Source organism: Otolemur garnettii, unplaced genomic scaffold, assembly GCF_000181295.1.
Source record: "Otolemur garnettii isolate 467f Iridium unplaced genomic scaffold, OtoGar3 scaffold00086, whole genome shotgun sequence".
Taxonomy (NCBI): domain Eukaryota; kingdom Metazoa; phylum Chordata; class Mammalia; order Primates; family Galagidae; genus Otolemur; species Otolemur garnettii.
This window is the reverse complement of record NW_003852481.1, coordinates 3,756,985-3,781,730: the sequence shown is the minus strand read 5'-3', so window position 1 is coordinate 3,781,730 and position 24,746 is coordinate 3,756,985. Positions and strand designations below refer to the sequence as shown.

Below are 24,746 nucleotides of genomic sequence, written 5' to 3'. Positions count from 1 at the left end.
GGCTTTCTATCTATATCTTAGGCATATGGATACTCAGTCTGAATTAGCTCTTTTTCCTCTACCTCTGTGCTCAGTCCCCATGTCCTAGAGCCGTGGTTCTCAACCTTCCTAATGCCCTGAGTTGTTACCAATTGAACAAAGCGGGCACGACTCACAGGTTGAGGACCGCTGTCCTAGAGGGATGGGCCCTATTCCTGCTCACCTCTCTGTTCATGAAGAATCCCTGGGAGCTCCCACTCTGGCCTTCAGAGCCTCCTGCTGACCTGCTTCCATCAGTTTCCAATGCTTAGTCTGGACTGGGCTTGGGATTGTATTTCCCACTACTCAGGATTGTTCTTGGACTGATGGTTCCTCTTCCTAATTTCCTAGGATCTTGCCAGCTTTAGACTACCTTTCCCTCAGCTTGAACCCTCATACCTATAATCTTAGTACTCTAGGAGGCTAAGACAGGAGGATCACTTGAGGTCAGGAGTTCACGACCAGCTTGAGCAAGAACAAAAAATACCAAAATCGGGCAGGTGGGATGCCATGCACTTTTAGTCCCAGTGCACTTGTAGTCCCAGGAGGCTAAGGCAGGAAGATCACACATAAGCCCAGGAAGTTGAGACTACAGTGAACTATGATGATGCCACTGCACTCTAGCCTGGGTGACAGAGCTAGACTCTGTCTCAGAAAAAGAAAAAATAGGCTCGGTGCCCATACCTCAATGGTTAGGGCACCAGCCACATACACCAGGGCTGGCGGGTTCAAGCCTGTTAAACAACAATGACAACAGCAATATAAACAGAGCGGGGCACTGTGGTGGGCGCCTGTAGTCCCAGCTCCTTGGGAGGCTGAGGCAAGAAAATCGCTTAAGCCGAAGAGTTTGAGGTTGCTGTGAGCTGTGGTGCCACAGCAGTCTACCGAGGGTGACATAGTGAGACTCTGTCTCAAAAAAAAAGAGAAAAAATACAAAGAAAAAGAAGGCTTGATATATTTACGTATAGGGTCCAGCTATAACACATTACTACATCAACCACAGTGACTTCAAATGGAAATAATGGACTGGGGAGGCATTCCATATTTGTTCTGATTTTTCTCTCTTTATAGATCACAAAGAAATAGTGCAGACTCTGGAGAATGTGGGTGCTCATTCTTAATTATGCCATCTGGTATGATGGTACATGACAAAGGTAGTCTAAGATGTCCTTGGCATTAGTAGTTTAGAGGAATATTTCCCAGGGAGGGCTCCCCAGGATGGTCGATAATGAGTTCCACATAATTCTAAACTTTTCTTCAGCCAACCTCTTGGTGACAGGCCTCAGATCCTTTAACATGTTACTGTTCACTAGGACTCTTCAAGCCTAGGGCATTTCTCAAACTTATCTGACCCTGGAATACTCTTGTTTTCTGAACTATTTCAAAAGCACTAAGCCTACAGAGTACATTTTGGAAAACACTGCCGAGTTATACGCTAGTTTAGCCTATGAATAGGTGTAGAGGGAAGAGGGAAGAGGGGAAAGGCAACAGTTTAAGAAGATCCTCTTCTCCTCTGAGGTGTTTATTCAGCAGATATGCTCCCACTTAGGTGAACCACATACGTTCATGCTTGTTGGTTAGACCCCTGTTTATATTAGAAAAGACTGTCAATAACCTAAAATGCCTTCAAGAAGATATATCTCATATATGATAATTGGTTTAATCTGCATATGTGGTGGGAGAAAAGTAATATACACACATACTTGCCGATAACTGATAAATTACCTTCAGGAAAGAGAACGGGGTGAATGGGGGAGACAGGGCCAGTAGGCTGACTTTTCTCAGTTTATCCTTTCATGCCTTAATTTGGTGGTGCTGCTGTTTTTATTTTTTTGTTTTTATTAAATCGTAACTGTGTACATTGATGCATTTATGTGGGTCAGTGTACAGATTTCACATGCACTGTGAAATGTTTAACATTGAACAGATTAACACATCCGTCACAATTATACTCTTTTCTTAACAGTTTTGAAATGCCTTTAAACCACTTGAGTGTTGCTTATGATTTTTTAAAAGGAACATTTGAACTGAAGAGGAATATTTGATAAACAGTCAGTCGAGTTGGCACAGAGGGAAGTGGCAACAGCATGAGTCGCGAATACTAGAAATACTCCTCAGCAAAAGAGAGGTGTATTCCTGAAAGTCTCACTTCCCTCCCACCAAGTCCTTTCTTTCCCAGTAGCACAAAGCCCGTTACAGGCCCCCAGAAAATCTCAACCATGCTAGTACCCAATCCTCCCCACTCACCCATAGACTACTTTATCTAATGAGACTTTAAAGAATTAAATGTCTTTTCCTTTTTACCTTTATCCCCTGTAAGTTTCTGGCTTCTTGTTTACATTTCAGCAGCTCTTTCTGCAACCAAATATAGTTAGATCAGATGGTGGCATCTGGGTTGCTTCAGAAAGCATTACCTCATTCTGTTAGCAAGAAGACAAAACCCAGTTCATCATTCCATGAAAAATTAACCCTCTGAGGCAGAAAGCAGGTCTGGTCCAGTGCGCAGTAAAGGCTGATCCGTACACACAAGAACAGAACCCATTCCATTGTGCCCGGTGGCACCCAGGCTCAACTGCCCAGTTATAGAAGAATCTTGTCAAAAAGATACGGTTGTAGAAGCTCTTGCTTCTGTGTTTAGCGATCTTCTCTATCAGGAAAACCTAATATAATAACCTAATCATAATAATCTACATCCCTTTCAATGAAATATGTGATCGTATTTAAATAGGCCTACCCCCAATGTCATTAAACAATTACCTCAGCATTTTTCCCTTTTAGAGATAGGGTCTTGCTCTGTCTCCCAGGCTAGAGTGCAGTAACACAAGCATAGAACTCCTGGGCTCAAGTGATTCTCCCACCTCAGCCTCCCAAGTATCTGGGATTGTAGGCACAAGCCACTGCACCCAGCTTAATTATCTCAGTTCTTAGTGCTCATTAAAGGGCTGGAGAACTTCTGATTCTCCAAGAGGGTACTATTCTCTGTGGACCAAACAAAAACACCGTTAGCCTAATAATAAAGTACTAATTAACCTTCCCTTACAATAGATAAAAGTATCTGTATGATTGTCACTAGGAAATAGATTTTAGAAGGGGAATACACATAACTCAGACTCCAATCTCTTTTTTCCTTATTGCATCTCATAAAGAGTTTAAAATTAACATATCTAAAATGGGGATGCTTAACTTGGACTCTACAGATGGGTCCAAGAGTAGCTCTATTAAAAATTCAGGTCTGTGAGTGTGAGTGCATCCCATTTGCATATTTCTAGGAAAGAGGGTTTATGCCTTCAGTCAGACACTTACCGACCTAAAGGAGTTCTAGGAAGTGTCCATTAAAAAAGACCACACTGAAAGCAGATCCATTTTTTTTCTTGTAATTAAAAAAGAAAAACTATAAACTATTTCTAACCTATAGAAAAGTATGATCAATAATGACACACATGGCTTGGTGCCTGTGGCTCAAGTGGCTAAGGCGCCAGCCACATACACCTAAGGTGGCGAGTTCGAATCCAGCCTGGGCCCGCCAAACAACAATGATGGCTGCAACCAAAAAATAGCCGGGTGTTGTGGCGGGCGCCTGTGGTCCCAGCTACTTGGGAGGCTGAGGCAGGAGACTCGCTTGAGCCCAGGAGTTGGAGGTTGCTGTGAACTGTGATGCCACGGCACTCTACCCAGGGTGACAGCTTGAGGTTCTGTCTCAAAAAAAAATAATAATGATAATGACACACATACCTATGACCCAGCACCAAGATTAAGAAGGTGTTATCTTCATGACATATTTGAGGTATAGCTCTCTCTTTCAATTAAAGATATAATACACATACAGATACATATAACATTCCAATTCTGAAATCCCCTTCCTTCCTGAAGTTGGGTGTTAACATATCCATAATTTTTTTCAAAGGTAAAATGTACATACCTTTAGGTCCTGGTTCTCCTCCACACTCTGATCCAGACGACTCTGGATTATAATCTGAACATGAGATAAAAAGAGCTGGTTGTGCACCCATGCTGTGAAGTTCAGAGGCCACTCATTCAGTATCTACTAAGCACCTACTAAATGCCAGCTCTCAACTGTGGATACGAAGAATAGGAAACACTTCCTGGCCACAGATGACTCTTGGTACTGGTGCAGCGAGTGCATCTACTTGATAAAGCTTACAGTATATGTGGGATGCAGAGGATGGGGTGAAGGGAAGAAGAAATGGAAAGAGATGAAATTGGAGACGAAAATAGAGGCCTGATCATGAAGGGCCAGTGAGGGCAATGGAGACTTGAAAATGAAATGAGAAGTTTCACGTATAAGGATAACAAATGAAGTTTGTCTTTAAGGTAAATTATTCTTGCTGTTTGACAGAAAATGAATTAGAAGAAGACAGGAAAGGAATCAGGAAAATCAGTGAGATGATAACCAGGATACTAAATGAAGGCCTGAATTAAATGGTTGTGAGAACGGAGAAAATTGGACAAAGACGTTAGAAATGTAAACCGATAAAACACGGTGACTGGATGGAGGGGGAAGAGTCAGAAAGGATTCGAGGATGGTACCCAGATTTCTGCTTGGGGCATTTGGGAATCCAAAACAGATATCCAAAAGAACAAGGAGTTTTAGTGGTTGGGCAGAGAACAGACAAACTTTATCTTAGGAGTTAGTGAAACTGAGGTGTTTATGGGACTCGTAAACAGGAGATAACCAGCAGGCAGCTGCACGTTCCTTTTACAAATCCAGGACTCCACAGGAGGAGTTGAGACGCGGGTAGGAAATAAGTGAACATATGGAGGCACATGATACTGCCCAGGTGAACGGACAAGAGAGGGCCCAGGGTGGACTACTAAGGAGCAAAAATATTAAAGGTATAGGCAGAGAAAGGAAAGCTTCCAATGAGGACTTGGATGTCAATCCCATGAGATAGGGTCTTAGGTCTGCTTAGTCACTACCCTGTCTCTAGCACATTGAATAGTGCCTGGCGTACGGTCAGCACTCAGTATTCTAAATGAAGAAAGAAGGAAACAGTAGTCAAAAACATAGGAGAAAGCCAGGCATGGTGGCTGACTCCTGTAATCCAAGACAGGAGGATCACGTGAGCTCAGGAATTCAAGACCAGCTTAAGCAAGAATAAGATAATAGAAAAAAAACTAGCCAGGCATCATGTTTACAGCTACTTGGTAGACTGAGGCAGATGGATCACCTGAACCTACATGTTTGAGGTTGTTATGAGCGAGGCTGATGCCAGGGCACTCTAGCTTAGGCAACAAAGTGAGACAGAGTCTCAACCTGTCGCCCTGCGTAGAGTGCCCTGGCCATCATAGCTCGCAGCAACCTCCAACACCAGCTCAAGCGATCCTTTTGCCTCAGTTTTTCTATTTTTAGTAGAGACAGGGTCTCACTTTTGCTCAGGTTGGTCTCGAACTTGTGAGCTCAAGCAATCCACCAGCTTCTGCTTCCCAGAGTGCTCGGATTACAGGTGTGAGCCACCATGCTCGGCCAAAAAAAAAAATCATTTTAAAAAAATGAAGGAAAAACAGAACTGGAGTCAGGGAGCTATGGATAGCATGTCAAATGCTAAAAATAAGTCAAACACATAGGCAAGATTCAGTGTCTAGTCACGAAAGATGGAAGCTCACCAGCTGTTCCTCTGGATTGACTCCTGGTTGACAAAGGGCCAACGGCCGCTCCTGTTCATCTTCAGGTAAGGATCCATTGAGTAGTAAGGCCTGAATAACCAACAAAGGCAGAAAGGAACTTAATTCCCCATAAGACGAACTTAGTCTAGAGTTGGACTTAGCAAGCTCATCCTAAATTGAAATCACAACCCAGCTTCCTCAAGAAAACTCCTTGGTTATTTGCTCCTCAGATACTTCCAATTGTTCATCTTGGGATTAGTTCCTTCTGTCCTTTTTGCCAGGTCAATGCTAGGCCTCTTTCAACTCTCTGGATACCTGACTCCTTTGCTTCAAGCCTCCTTGGCCCAAGGAGGACATTTAAAAACAAACCTTCCTTTCAGAAGTAACCAAACACATTTCAAATTGGAGCTCTTTAAACTAAATTTTAGCAGCTGAAAAGTAATCCAAAAGCATGGGATTATCCTGGCTTAGAAAAGTATATTATAATGAATTATCTGGAATACATTTAGAGCACTGAGTTAATAATTGTGGATTTTTACTCCCTAAGGCAACTTGTATAGAACAAGAAGGAAAACATATTTGAAGATGTCCTCATTTATTTCAGCTCTTGTCACCAGTCTGCTTTTATTAGAATATTAGTAAGTAGGGGAGGCAGATTTACCCTGAAGCTAAGGAAGCGCCAGAGCCTACTGTGTGCACTGCCCCTCCCAAGGCCCTATACCCAAAATTGTATTTATAATTTTGTAATTTTATTCTTAAAGAAGGCCCCTAAATTATATACTTTAGGTCTCACAAAACTTGGATCAGCCCCTGTAGGTAAGTGTTATGAGACCTATTCGATCAGTGAAACACTGAAAATGTGCCATTTTATACCATAATTCCGTCTCAATTTGAAAGAGAAGTGTTAAGAGAGATTAATTCCTGTTTCAAAAAACGCAACACAAATTCATCATCGATGTTGGCAGAAAACATTTTAAAATCTAGCCAATGGCTGATTTACCAAACACTAATAATAAAATTTCGGTAAATCAAATGAATTCGGCTATTTCACCAGGTCATAACAAGAGGTTCGGACATGTTATAAGAAGCCACGGGGCTGCAGGAGGCTAAGGGCAGTCAACATTTACAGAAACATTGACTCTAACTAAAGCACACTAATAAGTCAGATGTCCTGGATGTGGCAAAGCGTGCAACTAGTTCATCACTAAAAGCGTTAAGAAGCCTTGTGGATGCTGTGAGCCCCTTTGTATTCTACAATGGAACTGAATTCTCATTGTGATCATGTGGCTGTGAATTAAAACTCCTCTGTTTGCAGGGAATATTAAGATGCTGACTTTCTGCCTGTCAGTTCTCCTCTTTTTCTGTCTAATCTGCCATCAAATTTCTCCCAGACTAAGAAACGAAAACTAAACGGAGAGCCAAACTGATTAGTATCTATTTCCATATAATGCAAATTATCCTGGGCACAACCTGGTTGGGTATAATCCCAAAGTTTTCCCTGGCATACTTCCTATTAAAAGCACAACACACGCACACATTCCATTAAGCAAAGGGGGGAACCAACAACTTTCTTTGGGAATGTTGAGGCAGGAAACATTCCTCCAACCCTTCTCAATTCCTGAGGCATACATTATGCAAATTGTTTTACCCCAGCACCAATCTTTTTTCTGTAGGATCCCTTTGTGTCCCCACCCAGTTGCTGGCTGGCTGGGAGCACGCCCTCCACCGCCTGCCGGCTGCCCGAACCACACACATAATGTGGGCTTTGTTTATATGTCCATAAATATTTGACAATTCAGAGGCAGTGCAGTTCCCAGTACAAACAGAAAGGAATATTCCTAGGCACTTTCAGGGTCACCGGCACACTATAAGAGCTCCCCCAAACAGAGACTGATGCATAAAGACAGAGGAATGAGAGGGTCGCTCGGGGTGGAAACTATGTCAAGTGGGTCAGCCAGTCCCTGGGGGAGATTTGCCGCGCTGGCACTGCAGGTATTGGAAAAACTGAAGGGCTTTGTTGCCCCAGGAAAGCTCTTCTACCTGATCATTATGCCACTTGCGAATGCATTAGGAGAGAGCTAAATCCCTTAGCTGGACTCAAATGGAAGCCTGGCAGCTTTACTGCCTCTCACACTCCTCCTGCTGGAGAGTTCCTGGGAGAAAAAGCCCTGACTTCACGGTGCCATTCTTTGGTGAAAGATGGAATTGCCTACAAGGTAGAAACCCACTTGTGAAGCACAGTCAGAATAAGGGTTTGATAGGGGCCGGTAATGGCTCCTGGGCTTGCTGAAATCCCAACAGCTGCACCATACATGAGACTTCCTAAAGGCCACTCAGAATACTCACAGATAGGGAATTTCCTGCTCTTTCTGTACTACGCCATCTATCAAAACTCCCCACTCAGTGCTGACCTCATACAAAACCAAAATCAGTTTATTTTCAATTGATATTAGTGACTTAAAAATAATAGTCCAGTAGCGTACCAAGGACAAACTCTAAGAGAAAGACCCACCTGGAGTCCTGATATCATTTTCTTTGCTTCCTCCATTTCTTTTTCCAAATGTTCTTGTTGTTCTAACAGCTGTTCTTCCCATGAGGTCTCCAGATAGGCTCCGGGGCTCGCTGGCCGCCAGTCTCGAGATAATGGAGAATCTGTTTCTTCTGCAAAATGAAAGTAGGGAGGACAGTTCATGCTGAACAAACTGATTTCAGGCAGAAAGCGGCCTCAGGTTCGCGTTCCCAGGTTCAGGCCACCTGCCTTCTGAACCTGTCCTCACAGCACAAACTGGACTCTCCACCAGGTGGGGTTGTGAGGCAGAAAGAACTGGCTGTTTGACTCCCAGCCAAAGCAGCATCACTTACTTGCTAGAAAAATCTGTCCTCTTTAAAACCCTTAAGAAGCAGTAAGTCTTCCTCCATGGGAAGTGTGGCATGGGACACACAGATTTTACTCTTAATTCTCTACAACTGGCATTTCCAGAGCCTGATTTTATCAGTTACAAAGAAAGGAGCTACCAGATGCAAAGAAAACAAAATTCCTATTGGTTATTTTGGAGCTTTAGAGGGGAGGCCTTAATTCAATTTTCCTTTGACCATTCAGTCATCGTTGAACCAACTCCATAGAGAACGCTGTGTGAGTCACACAGGAGACAAACCAGTAAAAGCATACTTGCACAAACCATTAAATATCTGCCCCCGGCTTTGTTTCATCCTCCTCCCTTTAAGATCTCTTTGCTGTAGCTTCTTTGTCTCCCTATGTTATACTAATTAATATGCACAGCCATTTAAATGCATTATAATTTATAATACACAAGGATATGAATTCTTTAAGTTTCTTCATTCATAATCTAAGTATAATAATCCCTGTGGGTTATTATGAAGATTAAATGAAGTGACATGTATAGGGCCCAGAGCAACACTAAATCAATGTCCCCCCGACCTCTTGCTCCCCAAGGCCCAAGAAGTTTCTGACTCGGTAACATGGCTGACTCTTTGGTGCTAATGCCAGGGTTAGAGAGGGAGCACAGGAAGGATGAATTGAATTCCAGTTTTTCTTCTGAGGGCTTTGATTTAATCACAACACTTACAGGTGAATAAAATTCTAGCTAACTCTTGGGCTTTGATTTTTCCATGTTTCCTCTAAGTTTATGTAAGAGAAAAGAACAATTGAGGGAGAGTGGGGAGAAGCCTGAACAAAGGGAAGTTTCTGTGGTTATTTCTATAGCTTCATAACAAGACCAAGCGAGGCCCATTTTCTACTGCATGTTCCCAAAGACACGTCATACAATCTATTCGTGGCCCCAATTTAAGTTGGGGAAGTATTGAAATCATTTGTATAAAGCAGAATTAATAAAATTTTTTACTTGAGTAAGGTTCCCAAAGTCACTTCCCAATTCACAGGCAGCCAGCTGAGAAAGGGTTTGTTTACAGTACTGCAAGATTCTTTTGAGACAGAATCTCACTCTGTCACCCTGGGTAGAGTGCCGTAGTGTCATTGCTCACAGCAACCTCAAACTCCCGGGTTCAAGCGATCCTCGAGCCTTAACCTTCTGAGTAGCTGCAATTACAGGCACCCGCCACCAGGCCCAGCTAGTTTTTCTATTTTAAGTAGCGACAGGGTCTTACTCTTGCTCAGACTGGTCTCAAACTCCTGAGCTCAAGCAATCTACCTGTCTTAGCCTCCCAAAGTGCTAGGATTATAGGCATGAGCCACCATGCCCCGCCTACTCCAAGATTTTTAATACTAGGACATCTAGAATATCAGAAATTACATTCTGCAAGAGGATAACCAATTAATTGGCTCAAAGGCATTACAGCCCTCTAGTGCTGACCTTGCATGCACAGACTACAGTGAGGGAGAAGGTCAGGGAGCTTACAGGGAGTCAGGACCTCTAAACTCTTCAAGCTGAGGGCTGCTCCTTACACCAACCCAGAGAGGCAGTGAAACAGTACCTGTTTTGTTCTCTATTCCTTCAGAAGGAATAATCACGAAGTCCACCTTCTCTTCTGACTGGGTTATAATGGATTCACTCTTTGCACTGTGGATTGGACTGGGTGAGGTCAAGCTGTGATTGAAGAAAAAGGAGAGAACAATTATTATGAAGAGTTGTTTGGAAGCCGACTTTCAAAATTCACCCCAGAGAAGAATGACATGTTCTGACTCATCTTACTCCATGCCTCACATAGTACCTGGGCTACAGGAAAAAAAAATATTTGTTTAATCAAGACCTTCTCTAAGGAATTAAATGAATATTGAATGAACAAATGGCCCAGTGCTGGGATCCTTTCTACAACAAGGATACCTACCTTTAGGCCTAATTCGCTGAGAAAAGACTTACGGGTAATTTTTGGTTTTTATTTCCCATTCCCTCTATCACCACCATTCCCGAGCCCATATTCAAGGACTGAGGCCAGTATGTATCTTAATAGCTTTTGGAGCTAGAAGGAAATTCTATTTCCAGTACATTGATTTCTCACAGATATAAGCAATACAAGCAGAATGATCATCAATAATTAGCTCTGGGCTGATCCTGAAGGAAAGGACAGGAGAAGGGGTGGTTCAGGGAACAGGGTTGCTGGGGCAGTGATACCTCACAAGGAAGCTAGAACATGATAAAGACAAGGGTAGTAAGTCAAAATGGGACAGCCCCCCTAAGGAATGGCAAAGGTTTACTTGGGTTTTTCCCATCAAAAAGCTATTTATATTTCTGCCACCAGATTTTCAAATTGGCATCAGGCACCTCTCAACAATTCTTAAGATATAACTACTGGCTCGGCGTCTGTGGCTCAAGTGTAAGGCACCAGCCATGTATACCCAAGGTGGCAGGTTCGAATCCAGCCGGGGCCCGCCAAACAACAATGACGGCTGCAACCAAAAAATAGCCGGGTGTTGTGGCAGGCGCCTGTGGTCCCAGCTACTTGGGAGGCTGAAGCAAGAGACTCGCTTGAGCCCAGGAGTTGGAGGTTGCTGTGAGCTGTGATGCCAGCACTCTACCCAGGGGGATAGCTTGAGGCTCTGTCTCAAAAAAAAAAAAAAAAAAAGATATAACTACCAGCCTTGGAAGTAAATGTTCAGATTTTCAGGGAAACAGAATTTTAAATGTCTAGAACAACAGCAAATCTACAAGATAAGAGGGGAATGTGAGGCTGATGCTTCCATCTGATAGAGAAAAAGGGAGGCTGAAGGATCAGTTCCTTTGTGCCGCACCTTGAGAACATCAGCACTGAAACAATCTCAGGGACTGTTGGGTCTCAGGGCCCAGCCCCCCTCTCAGGAATTCTTTCCAAATCCATCACCCAGACAACAGTGCAAGTGTCGAAGATTCACTGACCCACTTAATGTGCCCCTGAAGCCTCCCAGGCTAATCCTCACAACCTCGATCAGGAGTTAACATTTTGTCTTCCTAGAAATCAGTAAAAAACAAGAACCAAGAACAGTGGAGACAGCCAGGGATTTCAAAACCTGGGATGCAGCCCGAGGACCAGTGTCTCACCCTCCCTGTTGTCCCGAATTTCAGGGTCTTGGTGGGAACGACCTCCGGTCAGAGCCACAGAAAAAAATTCAAAGTTGTTTGCTACTTCAAATTAAAGAAACCATATCTGTAGACCAGGCAAGAGAGGCCAGGGGTGGTAAGAAGTGATATTCACAAGTGGCAATTGCTTTCTAGATCTCCATTATTAATCTTTCACCACTTAGACAATCTGGCCTCCAGGCCAACATGACTTAGCTGCTGGAAAAGCTGTCATCTAAGGGTACTATGTCACTCATAAGGAACATAGACTTGTGACTGCCCAGGCCCCAGCCTTTACCTTCTTACAGAAATGAGACTCTAAGTACAGAAAGAAGCCTGTGATGGCTGTTTCCCTTTGAGAAATAATAAAACAACACTTTCTCATCTGACAGGGTGCTATGGATGACATGTTCCTGCATTTGCTGGGTACGTGTGAGACGGAGGTGGGGGGAAGAGTCCTGGGAACCAAGGATGCTGGAAACTGCTTTCCTAAAAGCATAGAGCATGCTCAGCTCCACCTTCTCCCTCCTAAGAGAGCCCTGTCCCATATATGGGCAGAAGGAGGTGGATGTCTGGATACCCAACCCCACTGGGGGAGTGGCACAGCAACCAAAGAAAAACAACATTTCTCTTCTTGAATCGAGGCTGCCTGTGTGAGGCCACGGAGAGATGAGACCCTGAACCTAGATGGCTAAGTCAAAAGACGAAAAACCGAGGGAAGGAAACTCCTGAAGCACGTGTCAGGCAGGCCTCCCTAAGAAGTACCTCGTGGGTGAGGGAAGAGCAGGTTTAATGCCCAGGTCAGAGAAAAGAAATGTAATGCTAATTAAGTATGCATATGACTGATTAGCTTAAAAGTCCTATTTTATAAACAATTCCCTATTTGACATCACAATCCTCTCTAAGGTTGGGGATGACTGATTACGAGTCAGGTGTGGACCGACCCATACATGTCTTACTTCCCACACGGTTTGCATCTCTCCCGCCTTATCAGACCAGCAAGCCCCCAGCAAAGATACTTCCAAATTAGGCTCAAATTAATTTTTCTAAATGGTTAACGGGCCATAAGGAAGAAACGCATCAAGTGTCCTCCCCTGGAAGAGACACCGACAGGGTAAAGGGCCACTCCTCCCTGCCCTGTGGTGGCTCCAGCTTCCTACCAGCGTATTTTACAGGGATAACCCCAGGCCAGCGCCCGCACAGCCCCCGTCCGTCTCTGGCCAACAGCATCCTCCAGTCCTGGTCCTGCTCCCACCCTGCCCCCACCCCCAAAGCCGGGGTGGCTTCCGCTCACCATTTGACTTGAGTCCCTCCCATGGTCCCCTCCTGGCTCCGGCTTCAGCAAGCCTGTGTTCCTGGGTGGAGCGGGAAGCTGAGAGTCACATCGCTCCCAAATTCGGGCATGTCTCCCCGCACTGGGGACCGAAGAACGACACTACTGGCAGGCCAACTAGCAGAGCTGCTCGCCCCGACCGCGGGAGAAAGTAAAAGGGCAGAGCAGGCGCCTCCGCCCCAGCGATGAGGATGCTCCGGGTGAGGAGCGCGCCGTCCGGGCCGCTCAGACCCTGCCGCAGCCTGGCCTGAGTGGAAGCCACCTCCCCTCGCAGGCGCCGCATCGCCCCGGCCGCGCGGCGGGCACCCCCCCTGACCGAGCCATCTCAACCCATCTCCGACCCGGAGGGAGGCTCCCGGGGCTCGGGCTGCGCGCGTGCGGACGATCCCGCTCCGCGCCGCCTCCGACCCCTCCCTCCCGCCTCCCCTGCCGCCCGCCCTCCCTCCCCTGCTGTCACACGCGGGCGGCAGCGCCGGGCTCCGACCCCAGCCGGCGCCCCGCGGGACGGCTCTGCGCAGAGGTAGGCACGGGCCAGGGCCGGAGGGCAACTGGGAGCCTCAGGCTAGGCAGGGAAGGGGCCGTGCGGGTCGGCGGAGTCACCAGGAGGGCTCCGGGGGTCCTGGGGCTGGAAGCCCGGCACGAGAAACGTCGCCTTCCTCCTCTGACCCCTCCCCTCCTGGACACGTAGGTCCGGACAGGTCTAGTCCGGAGAGGGCTCAGCCGGGCTCCGGAGGGAGGGGAAGGTTGTGGGGTGAAAACCGGCTGAACGCCCATCTCCTCCCACCTTCCCCTCCAGCGTTTCCGTTTTGTGTGTTTCTTTTTTCCCAACTGAGGATCATTTTGCTTGGCTACAGGAGGAGGCTGGTCGGAGCAACAGGCTGGCAGGGCTCCCTGAGCCCTCTCGAGGTGAGGGGGAAGGGAGGAGACACCAGGGGCGGTCTTTGGTGAGCCACGCTTCGGAGAGCCACTCTTTGTCCTGAGTGAGCCACATATGGGGTACCCAGGCCTGTGCATGGGCCACTGAGCCATTAGGTGGGCTCCCTGCTGGAGGGGTGGGGGCGACAGAAAGTGCCAGAACCTGCTGGGATCCTGATAGCCTTGAAAAGCTCGCTCCTTCCCTGGGGGCTCAGTGAAGAAAAGGCGGAGTAAAAACGGAGCGTGCCAAAGCCGCGGATGAGCAGTCGGCTTTCGAAGAAAATGACAAAATCAGGAAGGAGTGAAAAATGGATAGAGGAAAGCAAACTATTCTCTCTGACCCCTGTCCTAGAAAACTGTCACCATTAGCTCAGTGCAGTCTGATTTCCTCTGGGTCCCTCATTCACACGTTTCACACAGTCACAACGCCCCTCCCACCAGGTTCCTGCTTGGCAGGAGAGAAGCAGGTGCTCTCAGGAAGAAATCTAGACTCTGCTCCCCATCCCGGCTCTGGTGGGCACTGCCTGGCTGAGAAGAGTGAAAGGCCTGCAGACATGCAGGAAGCAATACATCTCATTATACAACAAAACGGCCTTTGAATCTGTGCCAAGTGATGGTCCAAGCAGCAACTGCGGAAGAAATGATTTAGATTCTGATTTAAAGTCCAACTACTGCTTGATGGATATGGTTCTCTCATGGTTGATGCAGATATCGCACAACTGGACAGAGGTGATCACTGTGCGACACTGTGAAGGTGCTGACTGCCACTGAATTGTAAACTTTACAATCTCGAATGGTTCATTTCATGTGAATTTTGTTAAAAAGCTCACCTAAGGAGTTCCATATGTCCTCAATACATTTAGGAATGGTCCATCAAAATAGAATGGAATTTCATGAGACAGAGAAATAAGAGGAAGAAAACAAAGCCTCATAAAATACATGTAACTCAAGGAACAATTAGCCTTAAATAGAGCAGACTATTCTGTGTGGAGTAGGAGAGGAAAGGTCATAAGAACATAAATATGATTCAGCACTGAAATGAAGTTAGTAAATAAGCTGACATAATCTGGGGACTGTTTATAGGAGCATGATTTACATGAGCCAGGAAAATAGTCTTTTTCTGCCACTATCCTTGGCATTGGCAAGGTTTTTATTAGAGCACTGTATCCTGTTTTGGTTTCTGCACTTCACTCTAAGGGATAGAAACAGCCTTTCAGCTACAGTCACAAACATCATTAGCTTACTCAAATGCATGCTAATCTGCCACAATTCCCAGCCCCATAAATGAAAGCTGGAAACACACTAATGCTCTCAGACAACTCTGCTCAATGTCCACTCTTGCTATGACTGTTTCTACAGCCTTCTCAGGCCATTACTTATAGTTACACTTCAGCTCAAGGACAGTACAACCGGACTGGCTGGTATCAACCCTGGCAGCCGATATGCGAATATCAGAACCACTGGGATGGGCCCAGACAGGTTCCGCATGCCCCCATGTGGTCACAGCTAAGCATTGGCCCTGGTACTCTGCACAGTTTGCATTTGTGGGGAATTCACCAGCACCCCGCCCTCACCTTCTGCCAGCACAAAACCACAAAGCGTTGCTAAGGGCTATGCCTGTAAAACCAAACATAAACTGAGGAGATAGAAAAGGCTTAGGTGCCTTATTGCTTTTGTGTTGCTACTTGAAAGTGAGAAGCCCCAAGAATTCCGTGTTCAGAGGCGACAATTACCTGGAGCAGCTAGATTCAGACGGTGACCTTTGTTGTCCTTCGTACTGCTGCACCAGGGCCCGCACGCTCCAGTATGGGTTCTCAATCTCCTCATCCATGCTGCTGTTCCTAAAGTCAGAGGCGGGGGTAGAGGGTGGCGTGGGGGAGGTGTGTTAGTCCTTCAGTTCAGATCAACTCAACAAGCACTGATAGACTGTCGCTTTGAACACTAGAGGTATCAAGATGACAAAGGCAAAGCCCATACCGCAAAGACACTTGAAACTAGTGAGGAAGGTGGACACAAGAACAAGTACAGGCTCAGCGCCTATAGCTCAACGGGCTAAGGCGCCAGCCACGTACACCTAAGGTGGCGGGTTCGAATCCCCAGCCCAGACCCGCCAAAACAACAATGACGGCTACAACCAAAAAATAGCCGGGCCGGGCGTTGTGGCGGGCGCCTGTGGTCCCAGCTACTTGGGAGGCAGAGGCAGGAGACTCGCTTGAGCCCAGGAGTTGGAGGTTGCTGTGAGCTGTAATGCCACGGCACTCTGCCCAGGCTCTGTCTCAAAAAAAAAAAAAAGAACAAGTACAGTAGTTGACTGGCTCCCTTCATTGACTACCTCCTTAAATTGACCTAATTTCCATAGACCAGACCATGTACCACATGTACATATCAGTACAGTAAGCCTAGTTCCTACATTGACCACCTCCGTATGTTCACCGGTTTGCTACAGTCCCTTGGGAGATCAATTGACAAGAGGTTCTACTGCAATTTCACCTGTCTTTGCAACACCCCACAAAACACTTCTTGCCATGACTCTCTAGGACCAGGCATCCTCAAACTATGGCCTGTGGGCCACATTTATCCAGCCTGCTGGGTGGTTTTGCCACCGCTGCCTGTCCTGCTTAGCAGCTGACTTGTCCAGGGGCCCGCAGTCCAGCCCTCCAACGGTCTGAGGGACAGTGAACTGGCCCCCTGTTTAAAAAGTTTGAGGACCCTTGATCTAGGACAGCTTGGCCTTTTGGATACATTCCGAGGGACTTCCCCAGATGACTGGAACATTATTCCCAATGTCTCCCAGTGAAGAAAACACACTGTGCCAAAAGCATGTATTTAAAATTTGGGCACCCAGAGCAAAAAGTTACACATAAGATTCCTTTACTTTCTGCTAACTGCAAAATAAGTATCTCCCCAAAAGTGCTCTTTTGCGAGCCCTCCCCAAACTCCACTCCATGTTCTTATCAAGGACTTCTTTGGGTGCTATTTCACATCTATAATTTATCACCTCAGAAAAGAAATATAGTTCAGCAAGCAGGATCAGCTCCAGTCCCCAGATTTTTTCTCTTACCTCTGTCTGTATCGAAAGACATCCCGTCCTGACCGTGACATGTCATGACATACATCGGCCAGAGCAGCAGCTGCTCCCTGGGCAACAGCAGTGGCACAGTGTGGTTGGTGACTCTGAAGTGGGGCTCTGGAGTCCCGCCCTTGGCTCACCGTCCTGCTGGAGCCAGGTTTGAAATGAGCTGCCAAGGCAAGGACCAGCCTCATGATAGACTTCAGGTTCCCTTCCACAATATCTGAAGGATGGAAGAGACCAGAAAGTGCTAAGAGGGAGGCAAAGGCTGAGGACTGCTACATTTAATACACAGTGCTGGTGACACAGGGAAGCACGGCAAAGTCTCAGTCCTCTCGAAACTATGTTCAATAGGCTTGGCACCCCTAGCTCAGTGGTTGGGGTGCTGGTCACATACACCGGGGCTGGCGGGTTCGAACCTGGCCCAGGCCTCCTAAACAACAACGACAACAACAACAAAATAGCCAGGCACTGTGGCAGGCGCCTGTAGTCCCAGCTACTTGGGAGGCTGAGGCAAGAGAGTCGCTTAAGCCCAAGAGTTTGAGGTTGTTGTGAGCTGTGATGCCACAGCACTCTACCCAGGGTGACATAGTGAGACACTGTCTCGAAAAAAAAATTATGTTCAACAAGGGAGACAGAAGATTTGAAAGCAATTACAATAAAGTATGATACAGTGTTTTGATAAGAGAAGCGTAGGATTCTTTGGGAGCTCAGAGTAAAAGTGTCTTATGTAGTCTAGAGGGCTCAGAAAGCGAGTTCTAAACTGAGACTTGATGGATGCAGGGTGGTTCATTAAATTAAAAAAGGAAAAAGAGTATTCCAGGAAGAGGGGACAGCAGGTAGGAAGGTCTAGAGGTGAGAAAGAGCATGACATATCAGAGCAGGACTATCCGATGTGGGAGCCACTAGCCACTTGTGGCTACTGAGCACTTAAAATGTCCCTAGTCTGAATTGGAATGTGCTATGCATGTAGTCCTTACTTAGCACACACACACACACAAACAGGAGTGCAAAATATCTCAATGACTTTACATTGACTTCATAGTGAAGTTATATTTTGGATATAATGGGTTAAATGTTATTAAAATTGATTCACCTGTTTCTTTTTTTAGGCTGTGGCTCTTAGGGACCTTTATATGGCTTGCATTATATTTCTGTGGCACGGAGCTGTGGTGGAAGAACTGAAAGAAGAGCAGCCAAGCCAGAGCCCAAGGGGACAGAAGGAAAGGTGAGGGGGCAGGGGGATGAATCAGAGGGTGGGTTGTGTAGGATATGGTAAGCTACGAGAGGGACTTTGGACTTTATCCCAAGGGCACTTGGATGCAGAGGAGTGACACAAACATGTACTCTTAGAAAGATCATTCTGGGAACAGTGTGGAGAGCAGATGAGGGGGGGACAAAAATCAACGCAGGGGTTGGGCGGCACCTGTGGCTCAGAAGAGTAGGGCACCGGCCCCATATACCAAAGGTGGTGGGTTCAAACTCAGCCCCAGCCAAAAAAAAACTGCAAAAAAAAAAAAAAAAATCAATGCAGTGGGACTAATTAGAAAGCTGGTGTACTTCTCCAGGTAAAAGACAGAGGTGTCCTGAATGGCAGTGTTTCCTCAAAATAGCTGACTTTAATGGCCAGATCCCCAAGCCCACTCCAATGGGGACCAGATCAGGGAAATGATGGTATTCTAAATATTGCCCTAGAAAAAAAGAGAAATGTAGGCAAAATAGAATGTGGTAAGTCTGGTGAAAGTCAATGTAAGAAAACAGGTAAAATTTTATTTTATTTTTTTAGCTTTGTACCTTTTAAATATGCAAGGCTTGGAAAAAGATTACTTGATACCTTCCACAAGGTACTCTCAGTATTTGCCCACCTACATGAGCCAGCACAGAGACCACCAATAATCCAGCGGGAGCCTTCCTGCCCCCACTCTCATCAGACCCACAGGTAATCAACCCAGGAACTGAAGCAGATGATACTGTTAATTACATCTCCATGTAGGGCTGAGAAGAATGACCTATGTTTCCATATACTGCTGTGTTGCTTTTGATGTTGTGTTACTGTACAACAGAAATGTGTGCGCTGAGGTTCTGCGTAGGGTACGGAAGAAAAGCCTGGTAGCCCTGCAAGTTAAGAACCGCTTCCATTCATTGTTTACGCTGGAATTTTTCTCCCCATGCAGTATAAGTAAAACTTAGTGTTTGTCACCAATAAATGGTAATACTGAAAAAAAAAAAAAAGAACTGAAGCAGATCTATAGTCCTAGAGAATCAGTGAGAGGCCTGGGGAGCCTGTGTGCCCCAAGGACACCTGTGTTGCTTTTTCCTTGTAGCCTAAGCTGAAGTAGGAGGAGAGCTTGAGCCCAAGAGTTTGAGGTTGCTGTGAGCTAGGATGCCATGGACTGTACCCAGGGCAACAGAGTGAGACGCTATCTCAGTTAAAAAGAAAAGAAAAGAAACGCTGAGTGTATTCACTGACCAAGGATGGGATGAGGCACTGACCTTTGGCTGAAGTCTGGTGCATACGAATCTTTTTGGAGGCCACAAATTGTAGCACTTTCTCCACATTATTCTTCATCTCCTGTTGGTTACTGGGAGCCAGCTGTATCCCACTCAGCTTTTCTCCTGCTGTTAGAAGAAAGAAAATGTATGAAGTTAGAGGAAAGGATGTTACCAAAGTTTCATAGCAGCCAGGCACAGAGGAAGGAAAGACTTGATGTAAATACTACAATTATACATAAATACAGTATATAAGTGAGTTAAGTCCTGGTGTTTGTAATTTAGATGTCGTAGGCTACAGTGGAAGAGGATGACTTATGAGAAGTCAGATTTGGTTATATTTTGAACACAAAGCAGACAGTACATGCGAAGGATTACATCTAGGAAAAAAAGTTAATAATTAAGGATGACTTCTGAGTGTCCTGCTTTAACACCTGGGAAAGTGGCAAAGTGATGTATTATTTAGACAAAGAAACCTGGAGGATAAAGAGACTGGTAGGAAGACCAACAACCAAAGTTCTGATTGGGACATGGGAAGTTACAGTTGCATATTAGAAATCCAAGTACAGTTAGATATTCAGATCTCGAACTTGAGGGAAAGTTCCTGGCTAGAGATGCAAATTTGGGAAGAGATTACTTAGGAGTAGAGGACATTCAAGAGCTAAGGACTAACCCTGGACCGCTCTGACGTACAGAGATCAGGGAGGACAAAACTCCAGCAAAGCAAGCTGGGGCAAAACTATCGGGACCCCATCTCTACAGAAAATTCCAAGAAGAAAAAATTAGCTGATCATGGTAATGCGTGCTCAGGTACGTGGGAGGCTGAGGCAGGAGGATCGGAGGGGCCCAGGAGTTTGATCACACCACTGTACTCCATCCTGGATAACAGAGAAGACCCTGGCTCAAAAAAATTTAAAAAGGAAGGAAGGAAAAGCCAGCAAAGCAAATAGAAGCCAATGAGGAAGGTAGAACAGAAGCCAATGCGGGCGGAAGAAAACTGGAATCTAGTCTGTAGGGTCCTGGAGACCAAGTTAAGAAAAGTCCTTAAAGGAGGAGGGCGTAACTGATTATGTCAAGTACTGCTAAGCTGAATAAAAGGAAGACCAGGGCCTCGGCACTAATTTGACAAGGTGGAGGTCACAACCTGGAGGAAAGCAGTTTTGCTGGAGTAGTGGGATCAAGAATCCGATAAGGATGGCTTGGTGCCTGTGGCTCAAGCGGCTAAGGTGCCAGCCACATACACCTAAGGTAGCGGGTTAGAATCCCCAGCCCGGGCCCGCCAAACAACAATGATGGCTGCAACCAAAAAATGGCCAGGCGTTGTGGCGGGCGCCTGTGGTCCCAGCTACTTGGGAGGCTGAGGCAGGAGACTCGCTTGAGCCCAGGAGTTGGAGGTTGCTGTGAGCGTGATGCCATGGCACTCTACCCAGGGGGATAGCTTGAGGCTCTGTCTCAAAAAAAAAGAATCCGATAAGGAGAGGTTAAAGAAAGAAGAGGAAATAAGGAGGCAAAAGCAGTGAGCAGAGACGAAATCTTGGGAGGAGTTTTTCTATGTAGCAAAGTCACAATATAAAGTTGTAGTTAAGGCTCGGCGCCTATAGCTCAACGGGCTAGGGCGCCAGCCACGTACACCTAAGGTGGCGGGTTCGAATCCCCAGCCTGGACCCGCCAAACAACAATGATGGCTGCAACCAAAAAATAGCCAGGCGTTGTGGCGGGCGCCTGTGGTCCCAGCTACTTGGGAGGCTGAGGCAGGAGACTCGCTTGAGCCCAGGAGTTGGAGGTTGCTGTGAGCTGTAATGCCATGGCACTCTGCCCAGGGGGACAGCTTGAGGCTCTGTCTCAAAAAATAAATGAATAAATAAATAAAGTTGTAGTTAAAAGCCTAGTTTGGGGAAAACTAAGAATACATATGCATAATGCTTACATATGCACAGAATATCTTCTCTGGAAAGAAATACAAGAAACTGCTGACACAGGCTGCCTGGAGAAAAAATGATGGGCAGCTGGTGGAGGGACCTGAATGGAAAAAAGGCTTTGGACTTTACATGCTTCTCTAACATCTGGATTTCCTGCCAGTGCGTGTCACCAAATAAATAAAAAAAAAAAAAATTAAACGTTTAAAATGGGCTTTGGAATTTAAGTGATCTAGCTTTGAATCTCGGCTTTGGCACTTAAGAGTCAGACGACTTTGTAAAGTTGCTCAGCCTCTTTAAACCTCATAAAATAAATAGTAGTACGTGTATTCTGCACGTATCATCAGTAAAACAAAATAGCATGCTTAGCTACTTTGCTTGCCTCAAACTAAGTATTCGACAAACTTGTTTATTTTTATAAAGCCTCTCTTTGAAGCTTGTTTCCTGAAAGTGGGGATAGTATCTGTTTCCCAAGGTGCTATTACTGACATTACAAATGAACAGTCTGATGAACTCATGAGCTGGGCCAGTGAAGTATTCACAGATGGGCTCCCTGCTGTAAACCTGGCTTCTTGCAAGCTCCACATCCCTCAAGGACGGTAAGCAAGCTCAGCTGACTAGTCTAATGATAAATGTTGGAGTCCCTCTTATGTGTGCTCGGAAAGGGATTATACAACAAAAAAGGTTATGTTGTGCCTTCTCTTAAAGAGCTCAGTCTATACAGGGGAGATAGGTAAAGAAATGATTACCATCAATACTTACCATGGGAGGAGAGAAATAATAACAGAGCTATGGACAAATGCTATGGAAATAAGGTTATGGCACCATCTAGTAAGAATGACCAGGGCTTCAAGAGGGAAAACCCTTCTGCAGAGCATTACGGGGACATCACACAGGGGCCCTTTTGCTGGTAACATTCTTCTTTTTACCTGGTGACTACTTTTCTGGCCAAGGGTTAGCTATCAGTTCTTCTGGCAGACCTCCGTTTAGACAGCAGTTCTTCTGGTAAGCCACCCCTGGGCCCTAAGACAGGGCTGAGCATCCTTCCTATGTGCTCCCATCTGCATTTACCCATCAGAGTGCTAAGTACATCGTGGAAATGACTTCCCTTTCCAGCCTTTCCAACTGGATTGGTAGAATCTTGAGAGCACAGACTGTGCTGTCATCAAATTCCCAAACCAAACATGGTACCTGGTACACAGTGTTTATTAAATAATAAGTGAATTAACCTTGGTCAAGTATTTTACATCTTCTCTACTTTGATGCCACCTATTCTAAAGAAGAAACAATGTGCTCTGAGGGAGAAGTGGCGGATAGAGAAGGCCATATCTGGGTCTACGCTAATATCAGAATCTGGGTGCTACTGACCAACGATCTCGATGAGATACGCCAGGATCACCCCATCCCGCAGATCCTGCCGCAGGTCCTGCACAGGCTTCACCGCCGGCCTCTTCTTCAGCTGTGCATTCACCCAGGCCACATAGGCTTGTAGCTGTTGCTGGAAAACATAGGTGGAAGTAAGGAAAAGGTTGTACATTGATCTCGTCCCCTACCCTGAACCCTCTAAGGCAGCATCAACATGATGGGGTTGGACAACCTACATCAGAGGAAGGAGGAAGAGGTTTTTTAAGGACAGAAAGAAGGGGGCGGTGCCTGTGGCTCAAAAGGGTAGGGCACTAGCCCCATATGCCAGAGGTGGCAGGTTCAAACCCAGCCCCAGCCAGAAAAAAAAAAAAAAAAAGAAAGAAATTATCACTGGGCTCAGAGCCTGTGGCTCAAGTGGCTAAGGCGCCAGCCACATATACCTAAGGTGGTGGGTTTGAATCCAGCCCAGGCCCACCAAACAACAATGACGGCTGCAACCAAAAAGTAGCCATGCGTTGTGGTGGGTGCCTGTGGTCCCAGCTACTTGGGAGGCTGAGGCAGGGGACTCGCTTGAGCCCAGGAGTTGGAGGTTGCTGTGAGCTGTGATGCCACAGCACTCTACCCAGGGGGACAGCTTGAGGCTCTGTCTAAAAAAAAAAAGGACAGAAAGAAAGAAGATTATGGACAACCGACATCAAAAGAAGGAGGAAGAGGTTTGAAGGACAGAAAGAAGGAAGACAGTATATATTATGGTCAGACACAGACCTAAAATTCTCTAGTTTTATGCTAATCTTCAGGGATAAACTAACCTCTGATTTGGTGGCATTGTAACACAGTTAAGCAGATGACTCTTGCCTTTCCTTGAGTTTTGCTCTGTCGACTAGGGATGAGGGCTAGGCCCAGAACCACAGCCACTTTTGGGGTATAATCACTGCTGCCAGTGACCCACCACACTTCTCGTGTGCCATACGCTCACTGGGCTGTGATACTCATGTGAATTGCTCCAGGGGGACCAGGAATAAGCAGTAAACCCTGCCCCGAGCTGCCTCTCCAATAGCTGCTTTCTTCAAAATGAGACTTAAGCAAAACCATCTCAGAGTCAACCCAAGATTTAGTCTCCTGAGCCCATAATCCTAGGATTGCTACAGAGTTAGTTTTAATCCATGCTTTATGTTGTCAAAGAGGATCTGGTTTCCTAAAACCTACACAAAGAGGAAAAAAGATATGGCTATGGCGAGCAGTGTTATTATAGACTGAGAGGCACTTTCATTTACTTTTAGACAAAGCTAGAACCTAATATTATCAGAAATCTGTCAGGGACCTAGGAAAGAACATATAACTCATCCCAACCCTTGGACAAACATATATTCCATTTTGTCCAACAAACAGAACTTGGACGCAGATGTTTATTCTGATTATTTGGACAGAAGATGGGCACTAACATTAAAATAGCACATAAACAATGTCAGGGTCCAGGCAGCAGCTTTGTCTGGTTTCTGTAGCAGCCCAAGACTCTGAACCTAAAAATTAAGTTCAAGGGCTAATTATATTAAATTATAATTTGGTTAAAATACGGTTGATTTCTAAGCCCCAAGTACTTCCTTAATGAAATGATGCTGGAAATTACTCACTGGCTGCTTCCGGAGAGAAAATTAAGTCTTGTCTGTTTTCTCTCTGTTGACTTACGGGAATGAATAAAATCCTTTGGAAGACAGTACTGAACAGCCTATTAGCTACAGACAAACTGCAGGAAATACAATGATCAGGAGGAGGTAGGAGCAGGAATCTATTACTTATTCAGAACTACCATGAACTCAACACCTTTTAATATTCCACAAGTTTTAATTGGTTAATTAATGTACTTGACACAGGGCCCAACCCACGATTGATACATCCTAAGTAGTCATCAACTTTATCATCATGGGCTCGGCACCTGTGGCTCAAGCGGCTAAGGTGCCAGCCACATACACCTAAGGTGGCAGGTTCGAATCCCCAGCCTGGGC

At 45.8% G+C, this 24,746-nt stretch overlaps 1 protein-coding gene across 2 annotated transcripts in view; it reads right to left on the bottom strand.

The window, feature by feature from the left end:
- DIXDC1 (DIX domain containing 1) overlaps window positions 1-24,746 on the bottom strand; it is a 75,553-nt gene that overhangs the window by 16,305 nt on the left and 34,502 nt on the right. Inside the window, exons 2-10 of one of the 2 annotated variants that reach the window (XM_003794735.3) lie at window positions 22,747-22,876; window positions 19,466-19,591; window positions 16,964-17,195; window positions 15,636-15,743; window positions 10,096-10,208; window positions 8,156-8,304; window positions 5,644-5,733; window positions 3,938-3,991; window positions 2,323-2,373 (exon numbers count right to left, since the gene is read on the bottom strand). In XM_003794735.3, the coding sequence (XP_003794783.1) occupies window positions 2,323-2,373; window positions 3,938-3,991; window positions 5,644-5,733; window positions 8,156-8,304; window positions 10,096-10,208; window positions 15,636-15,743; window positions 16,964-17,195; window positions 19,466-19,591; window positions 22,747-22,876 (1,053 nt within the window). Of the gene's footprint in view, window positions 1-2,322; window positions 2,374-3,937; window positions 3,992-5,643; window positions 5,734-8,155; window positions 8,305-10,095; window positions 10,209-12,948; window positions 13,361-15,635; window positions 15,744-16,963; window positions 17,196-19,465; window positions 19,592-22,746; window positions 22,877-24,746 lie in introns of those variants that run through there. The other variant, XM_003794736.3, reaches the window with a different exon arrangement.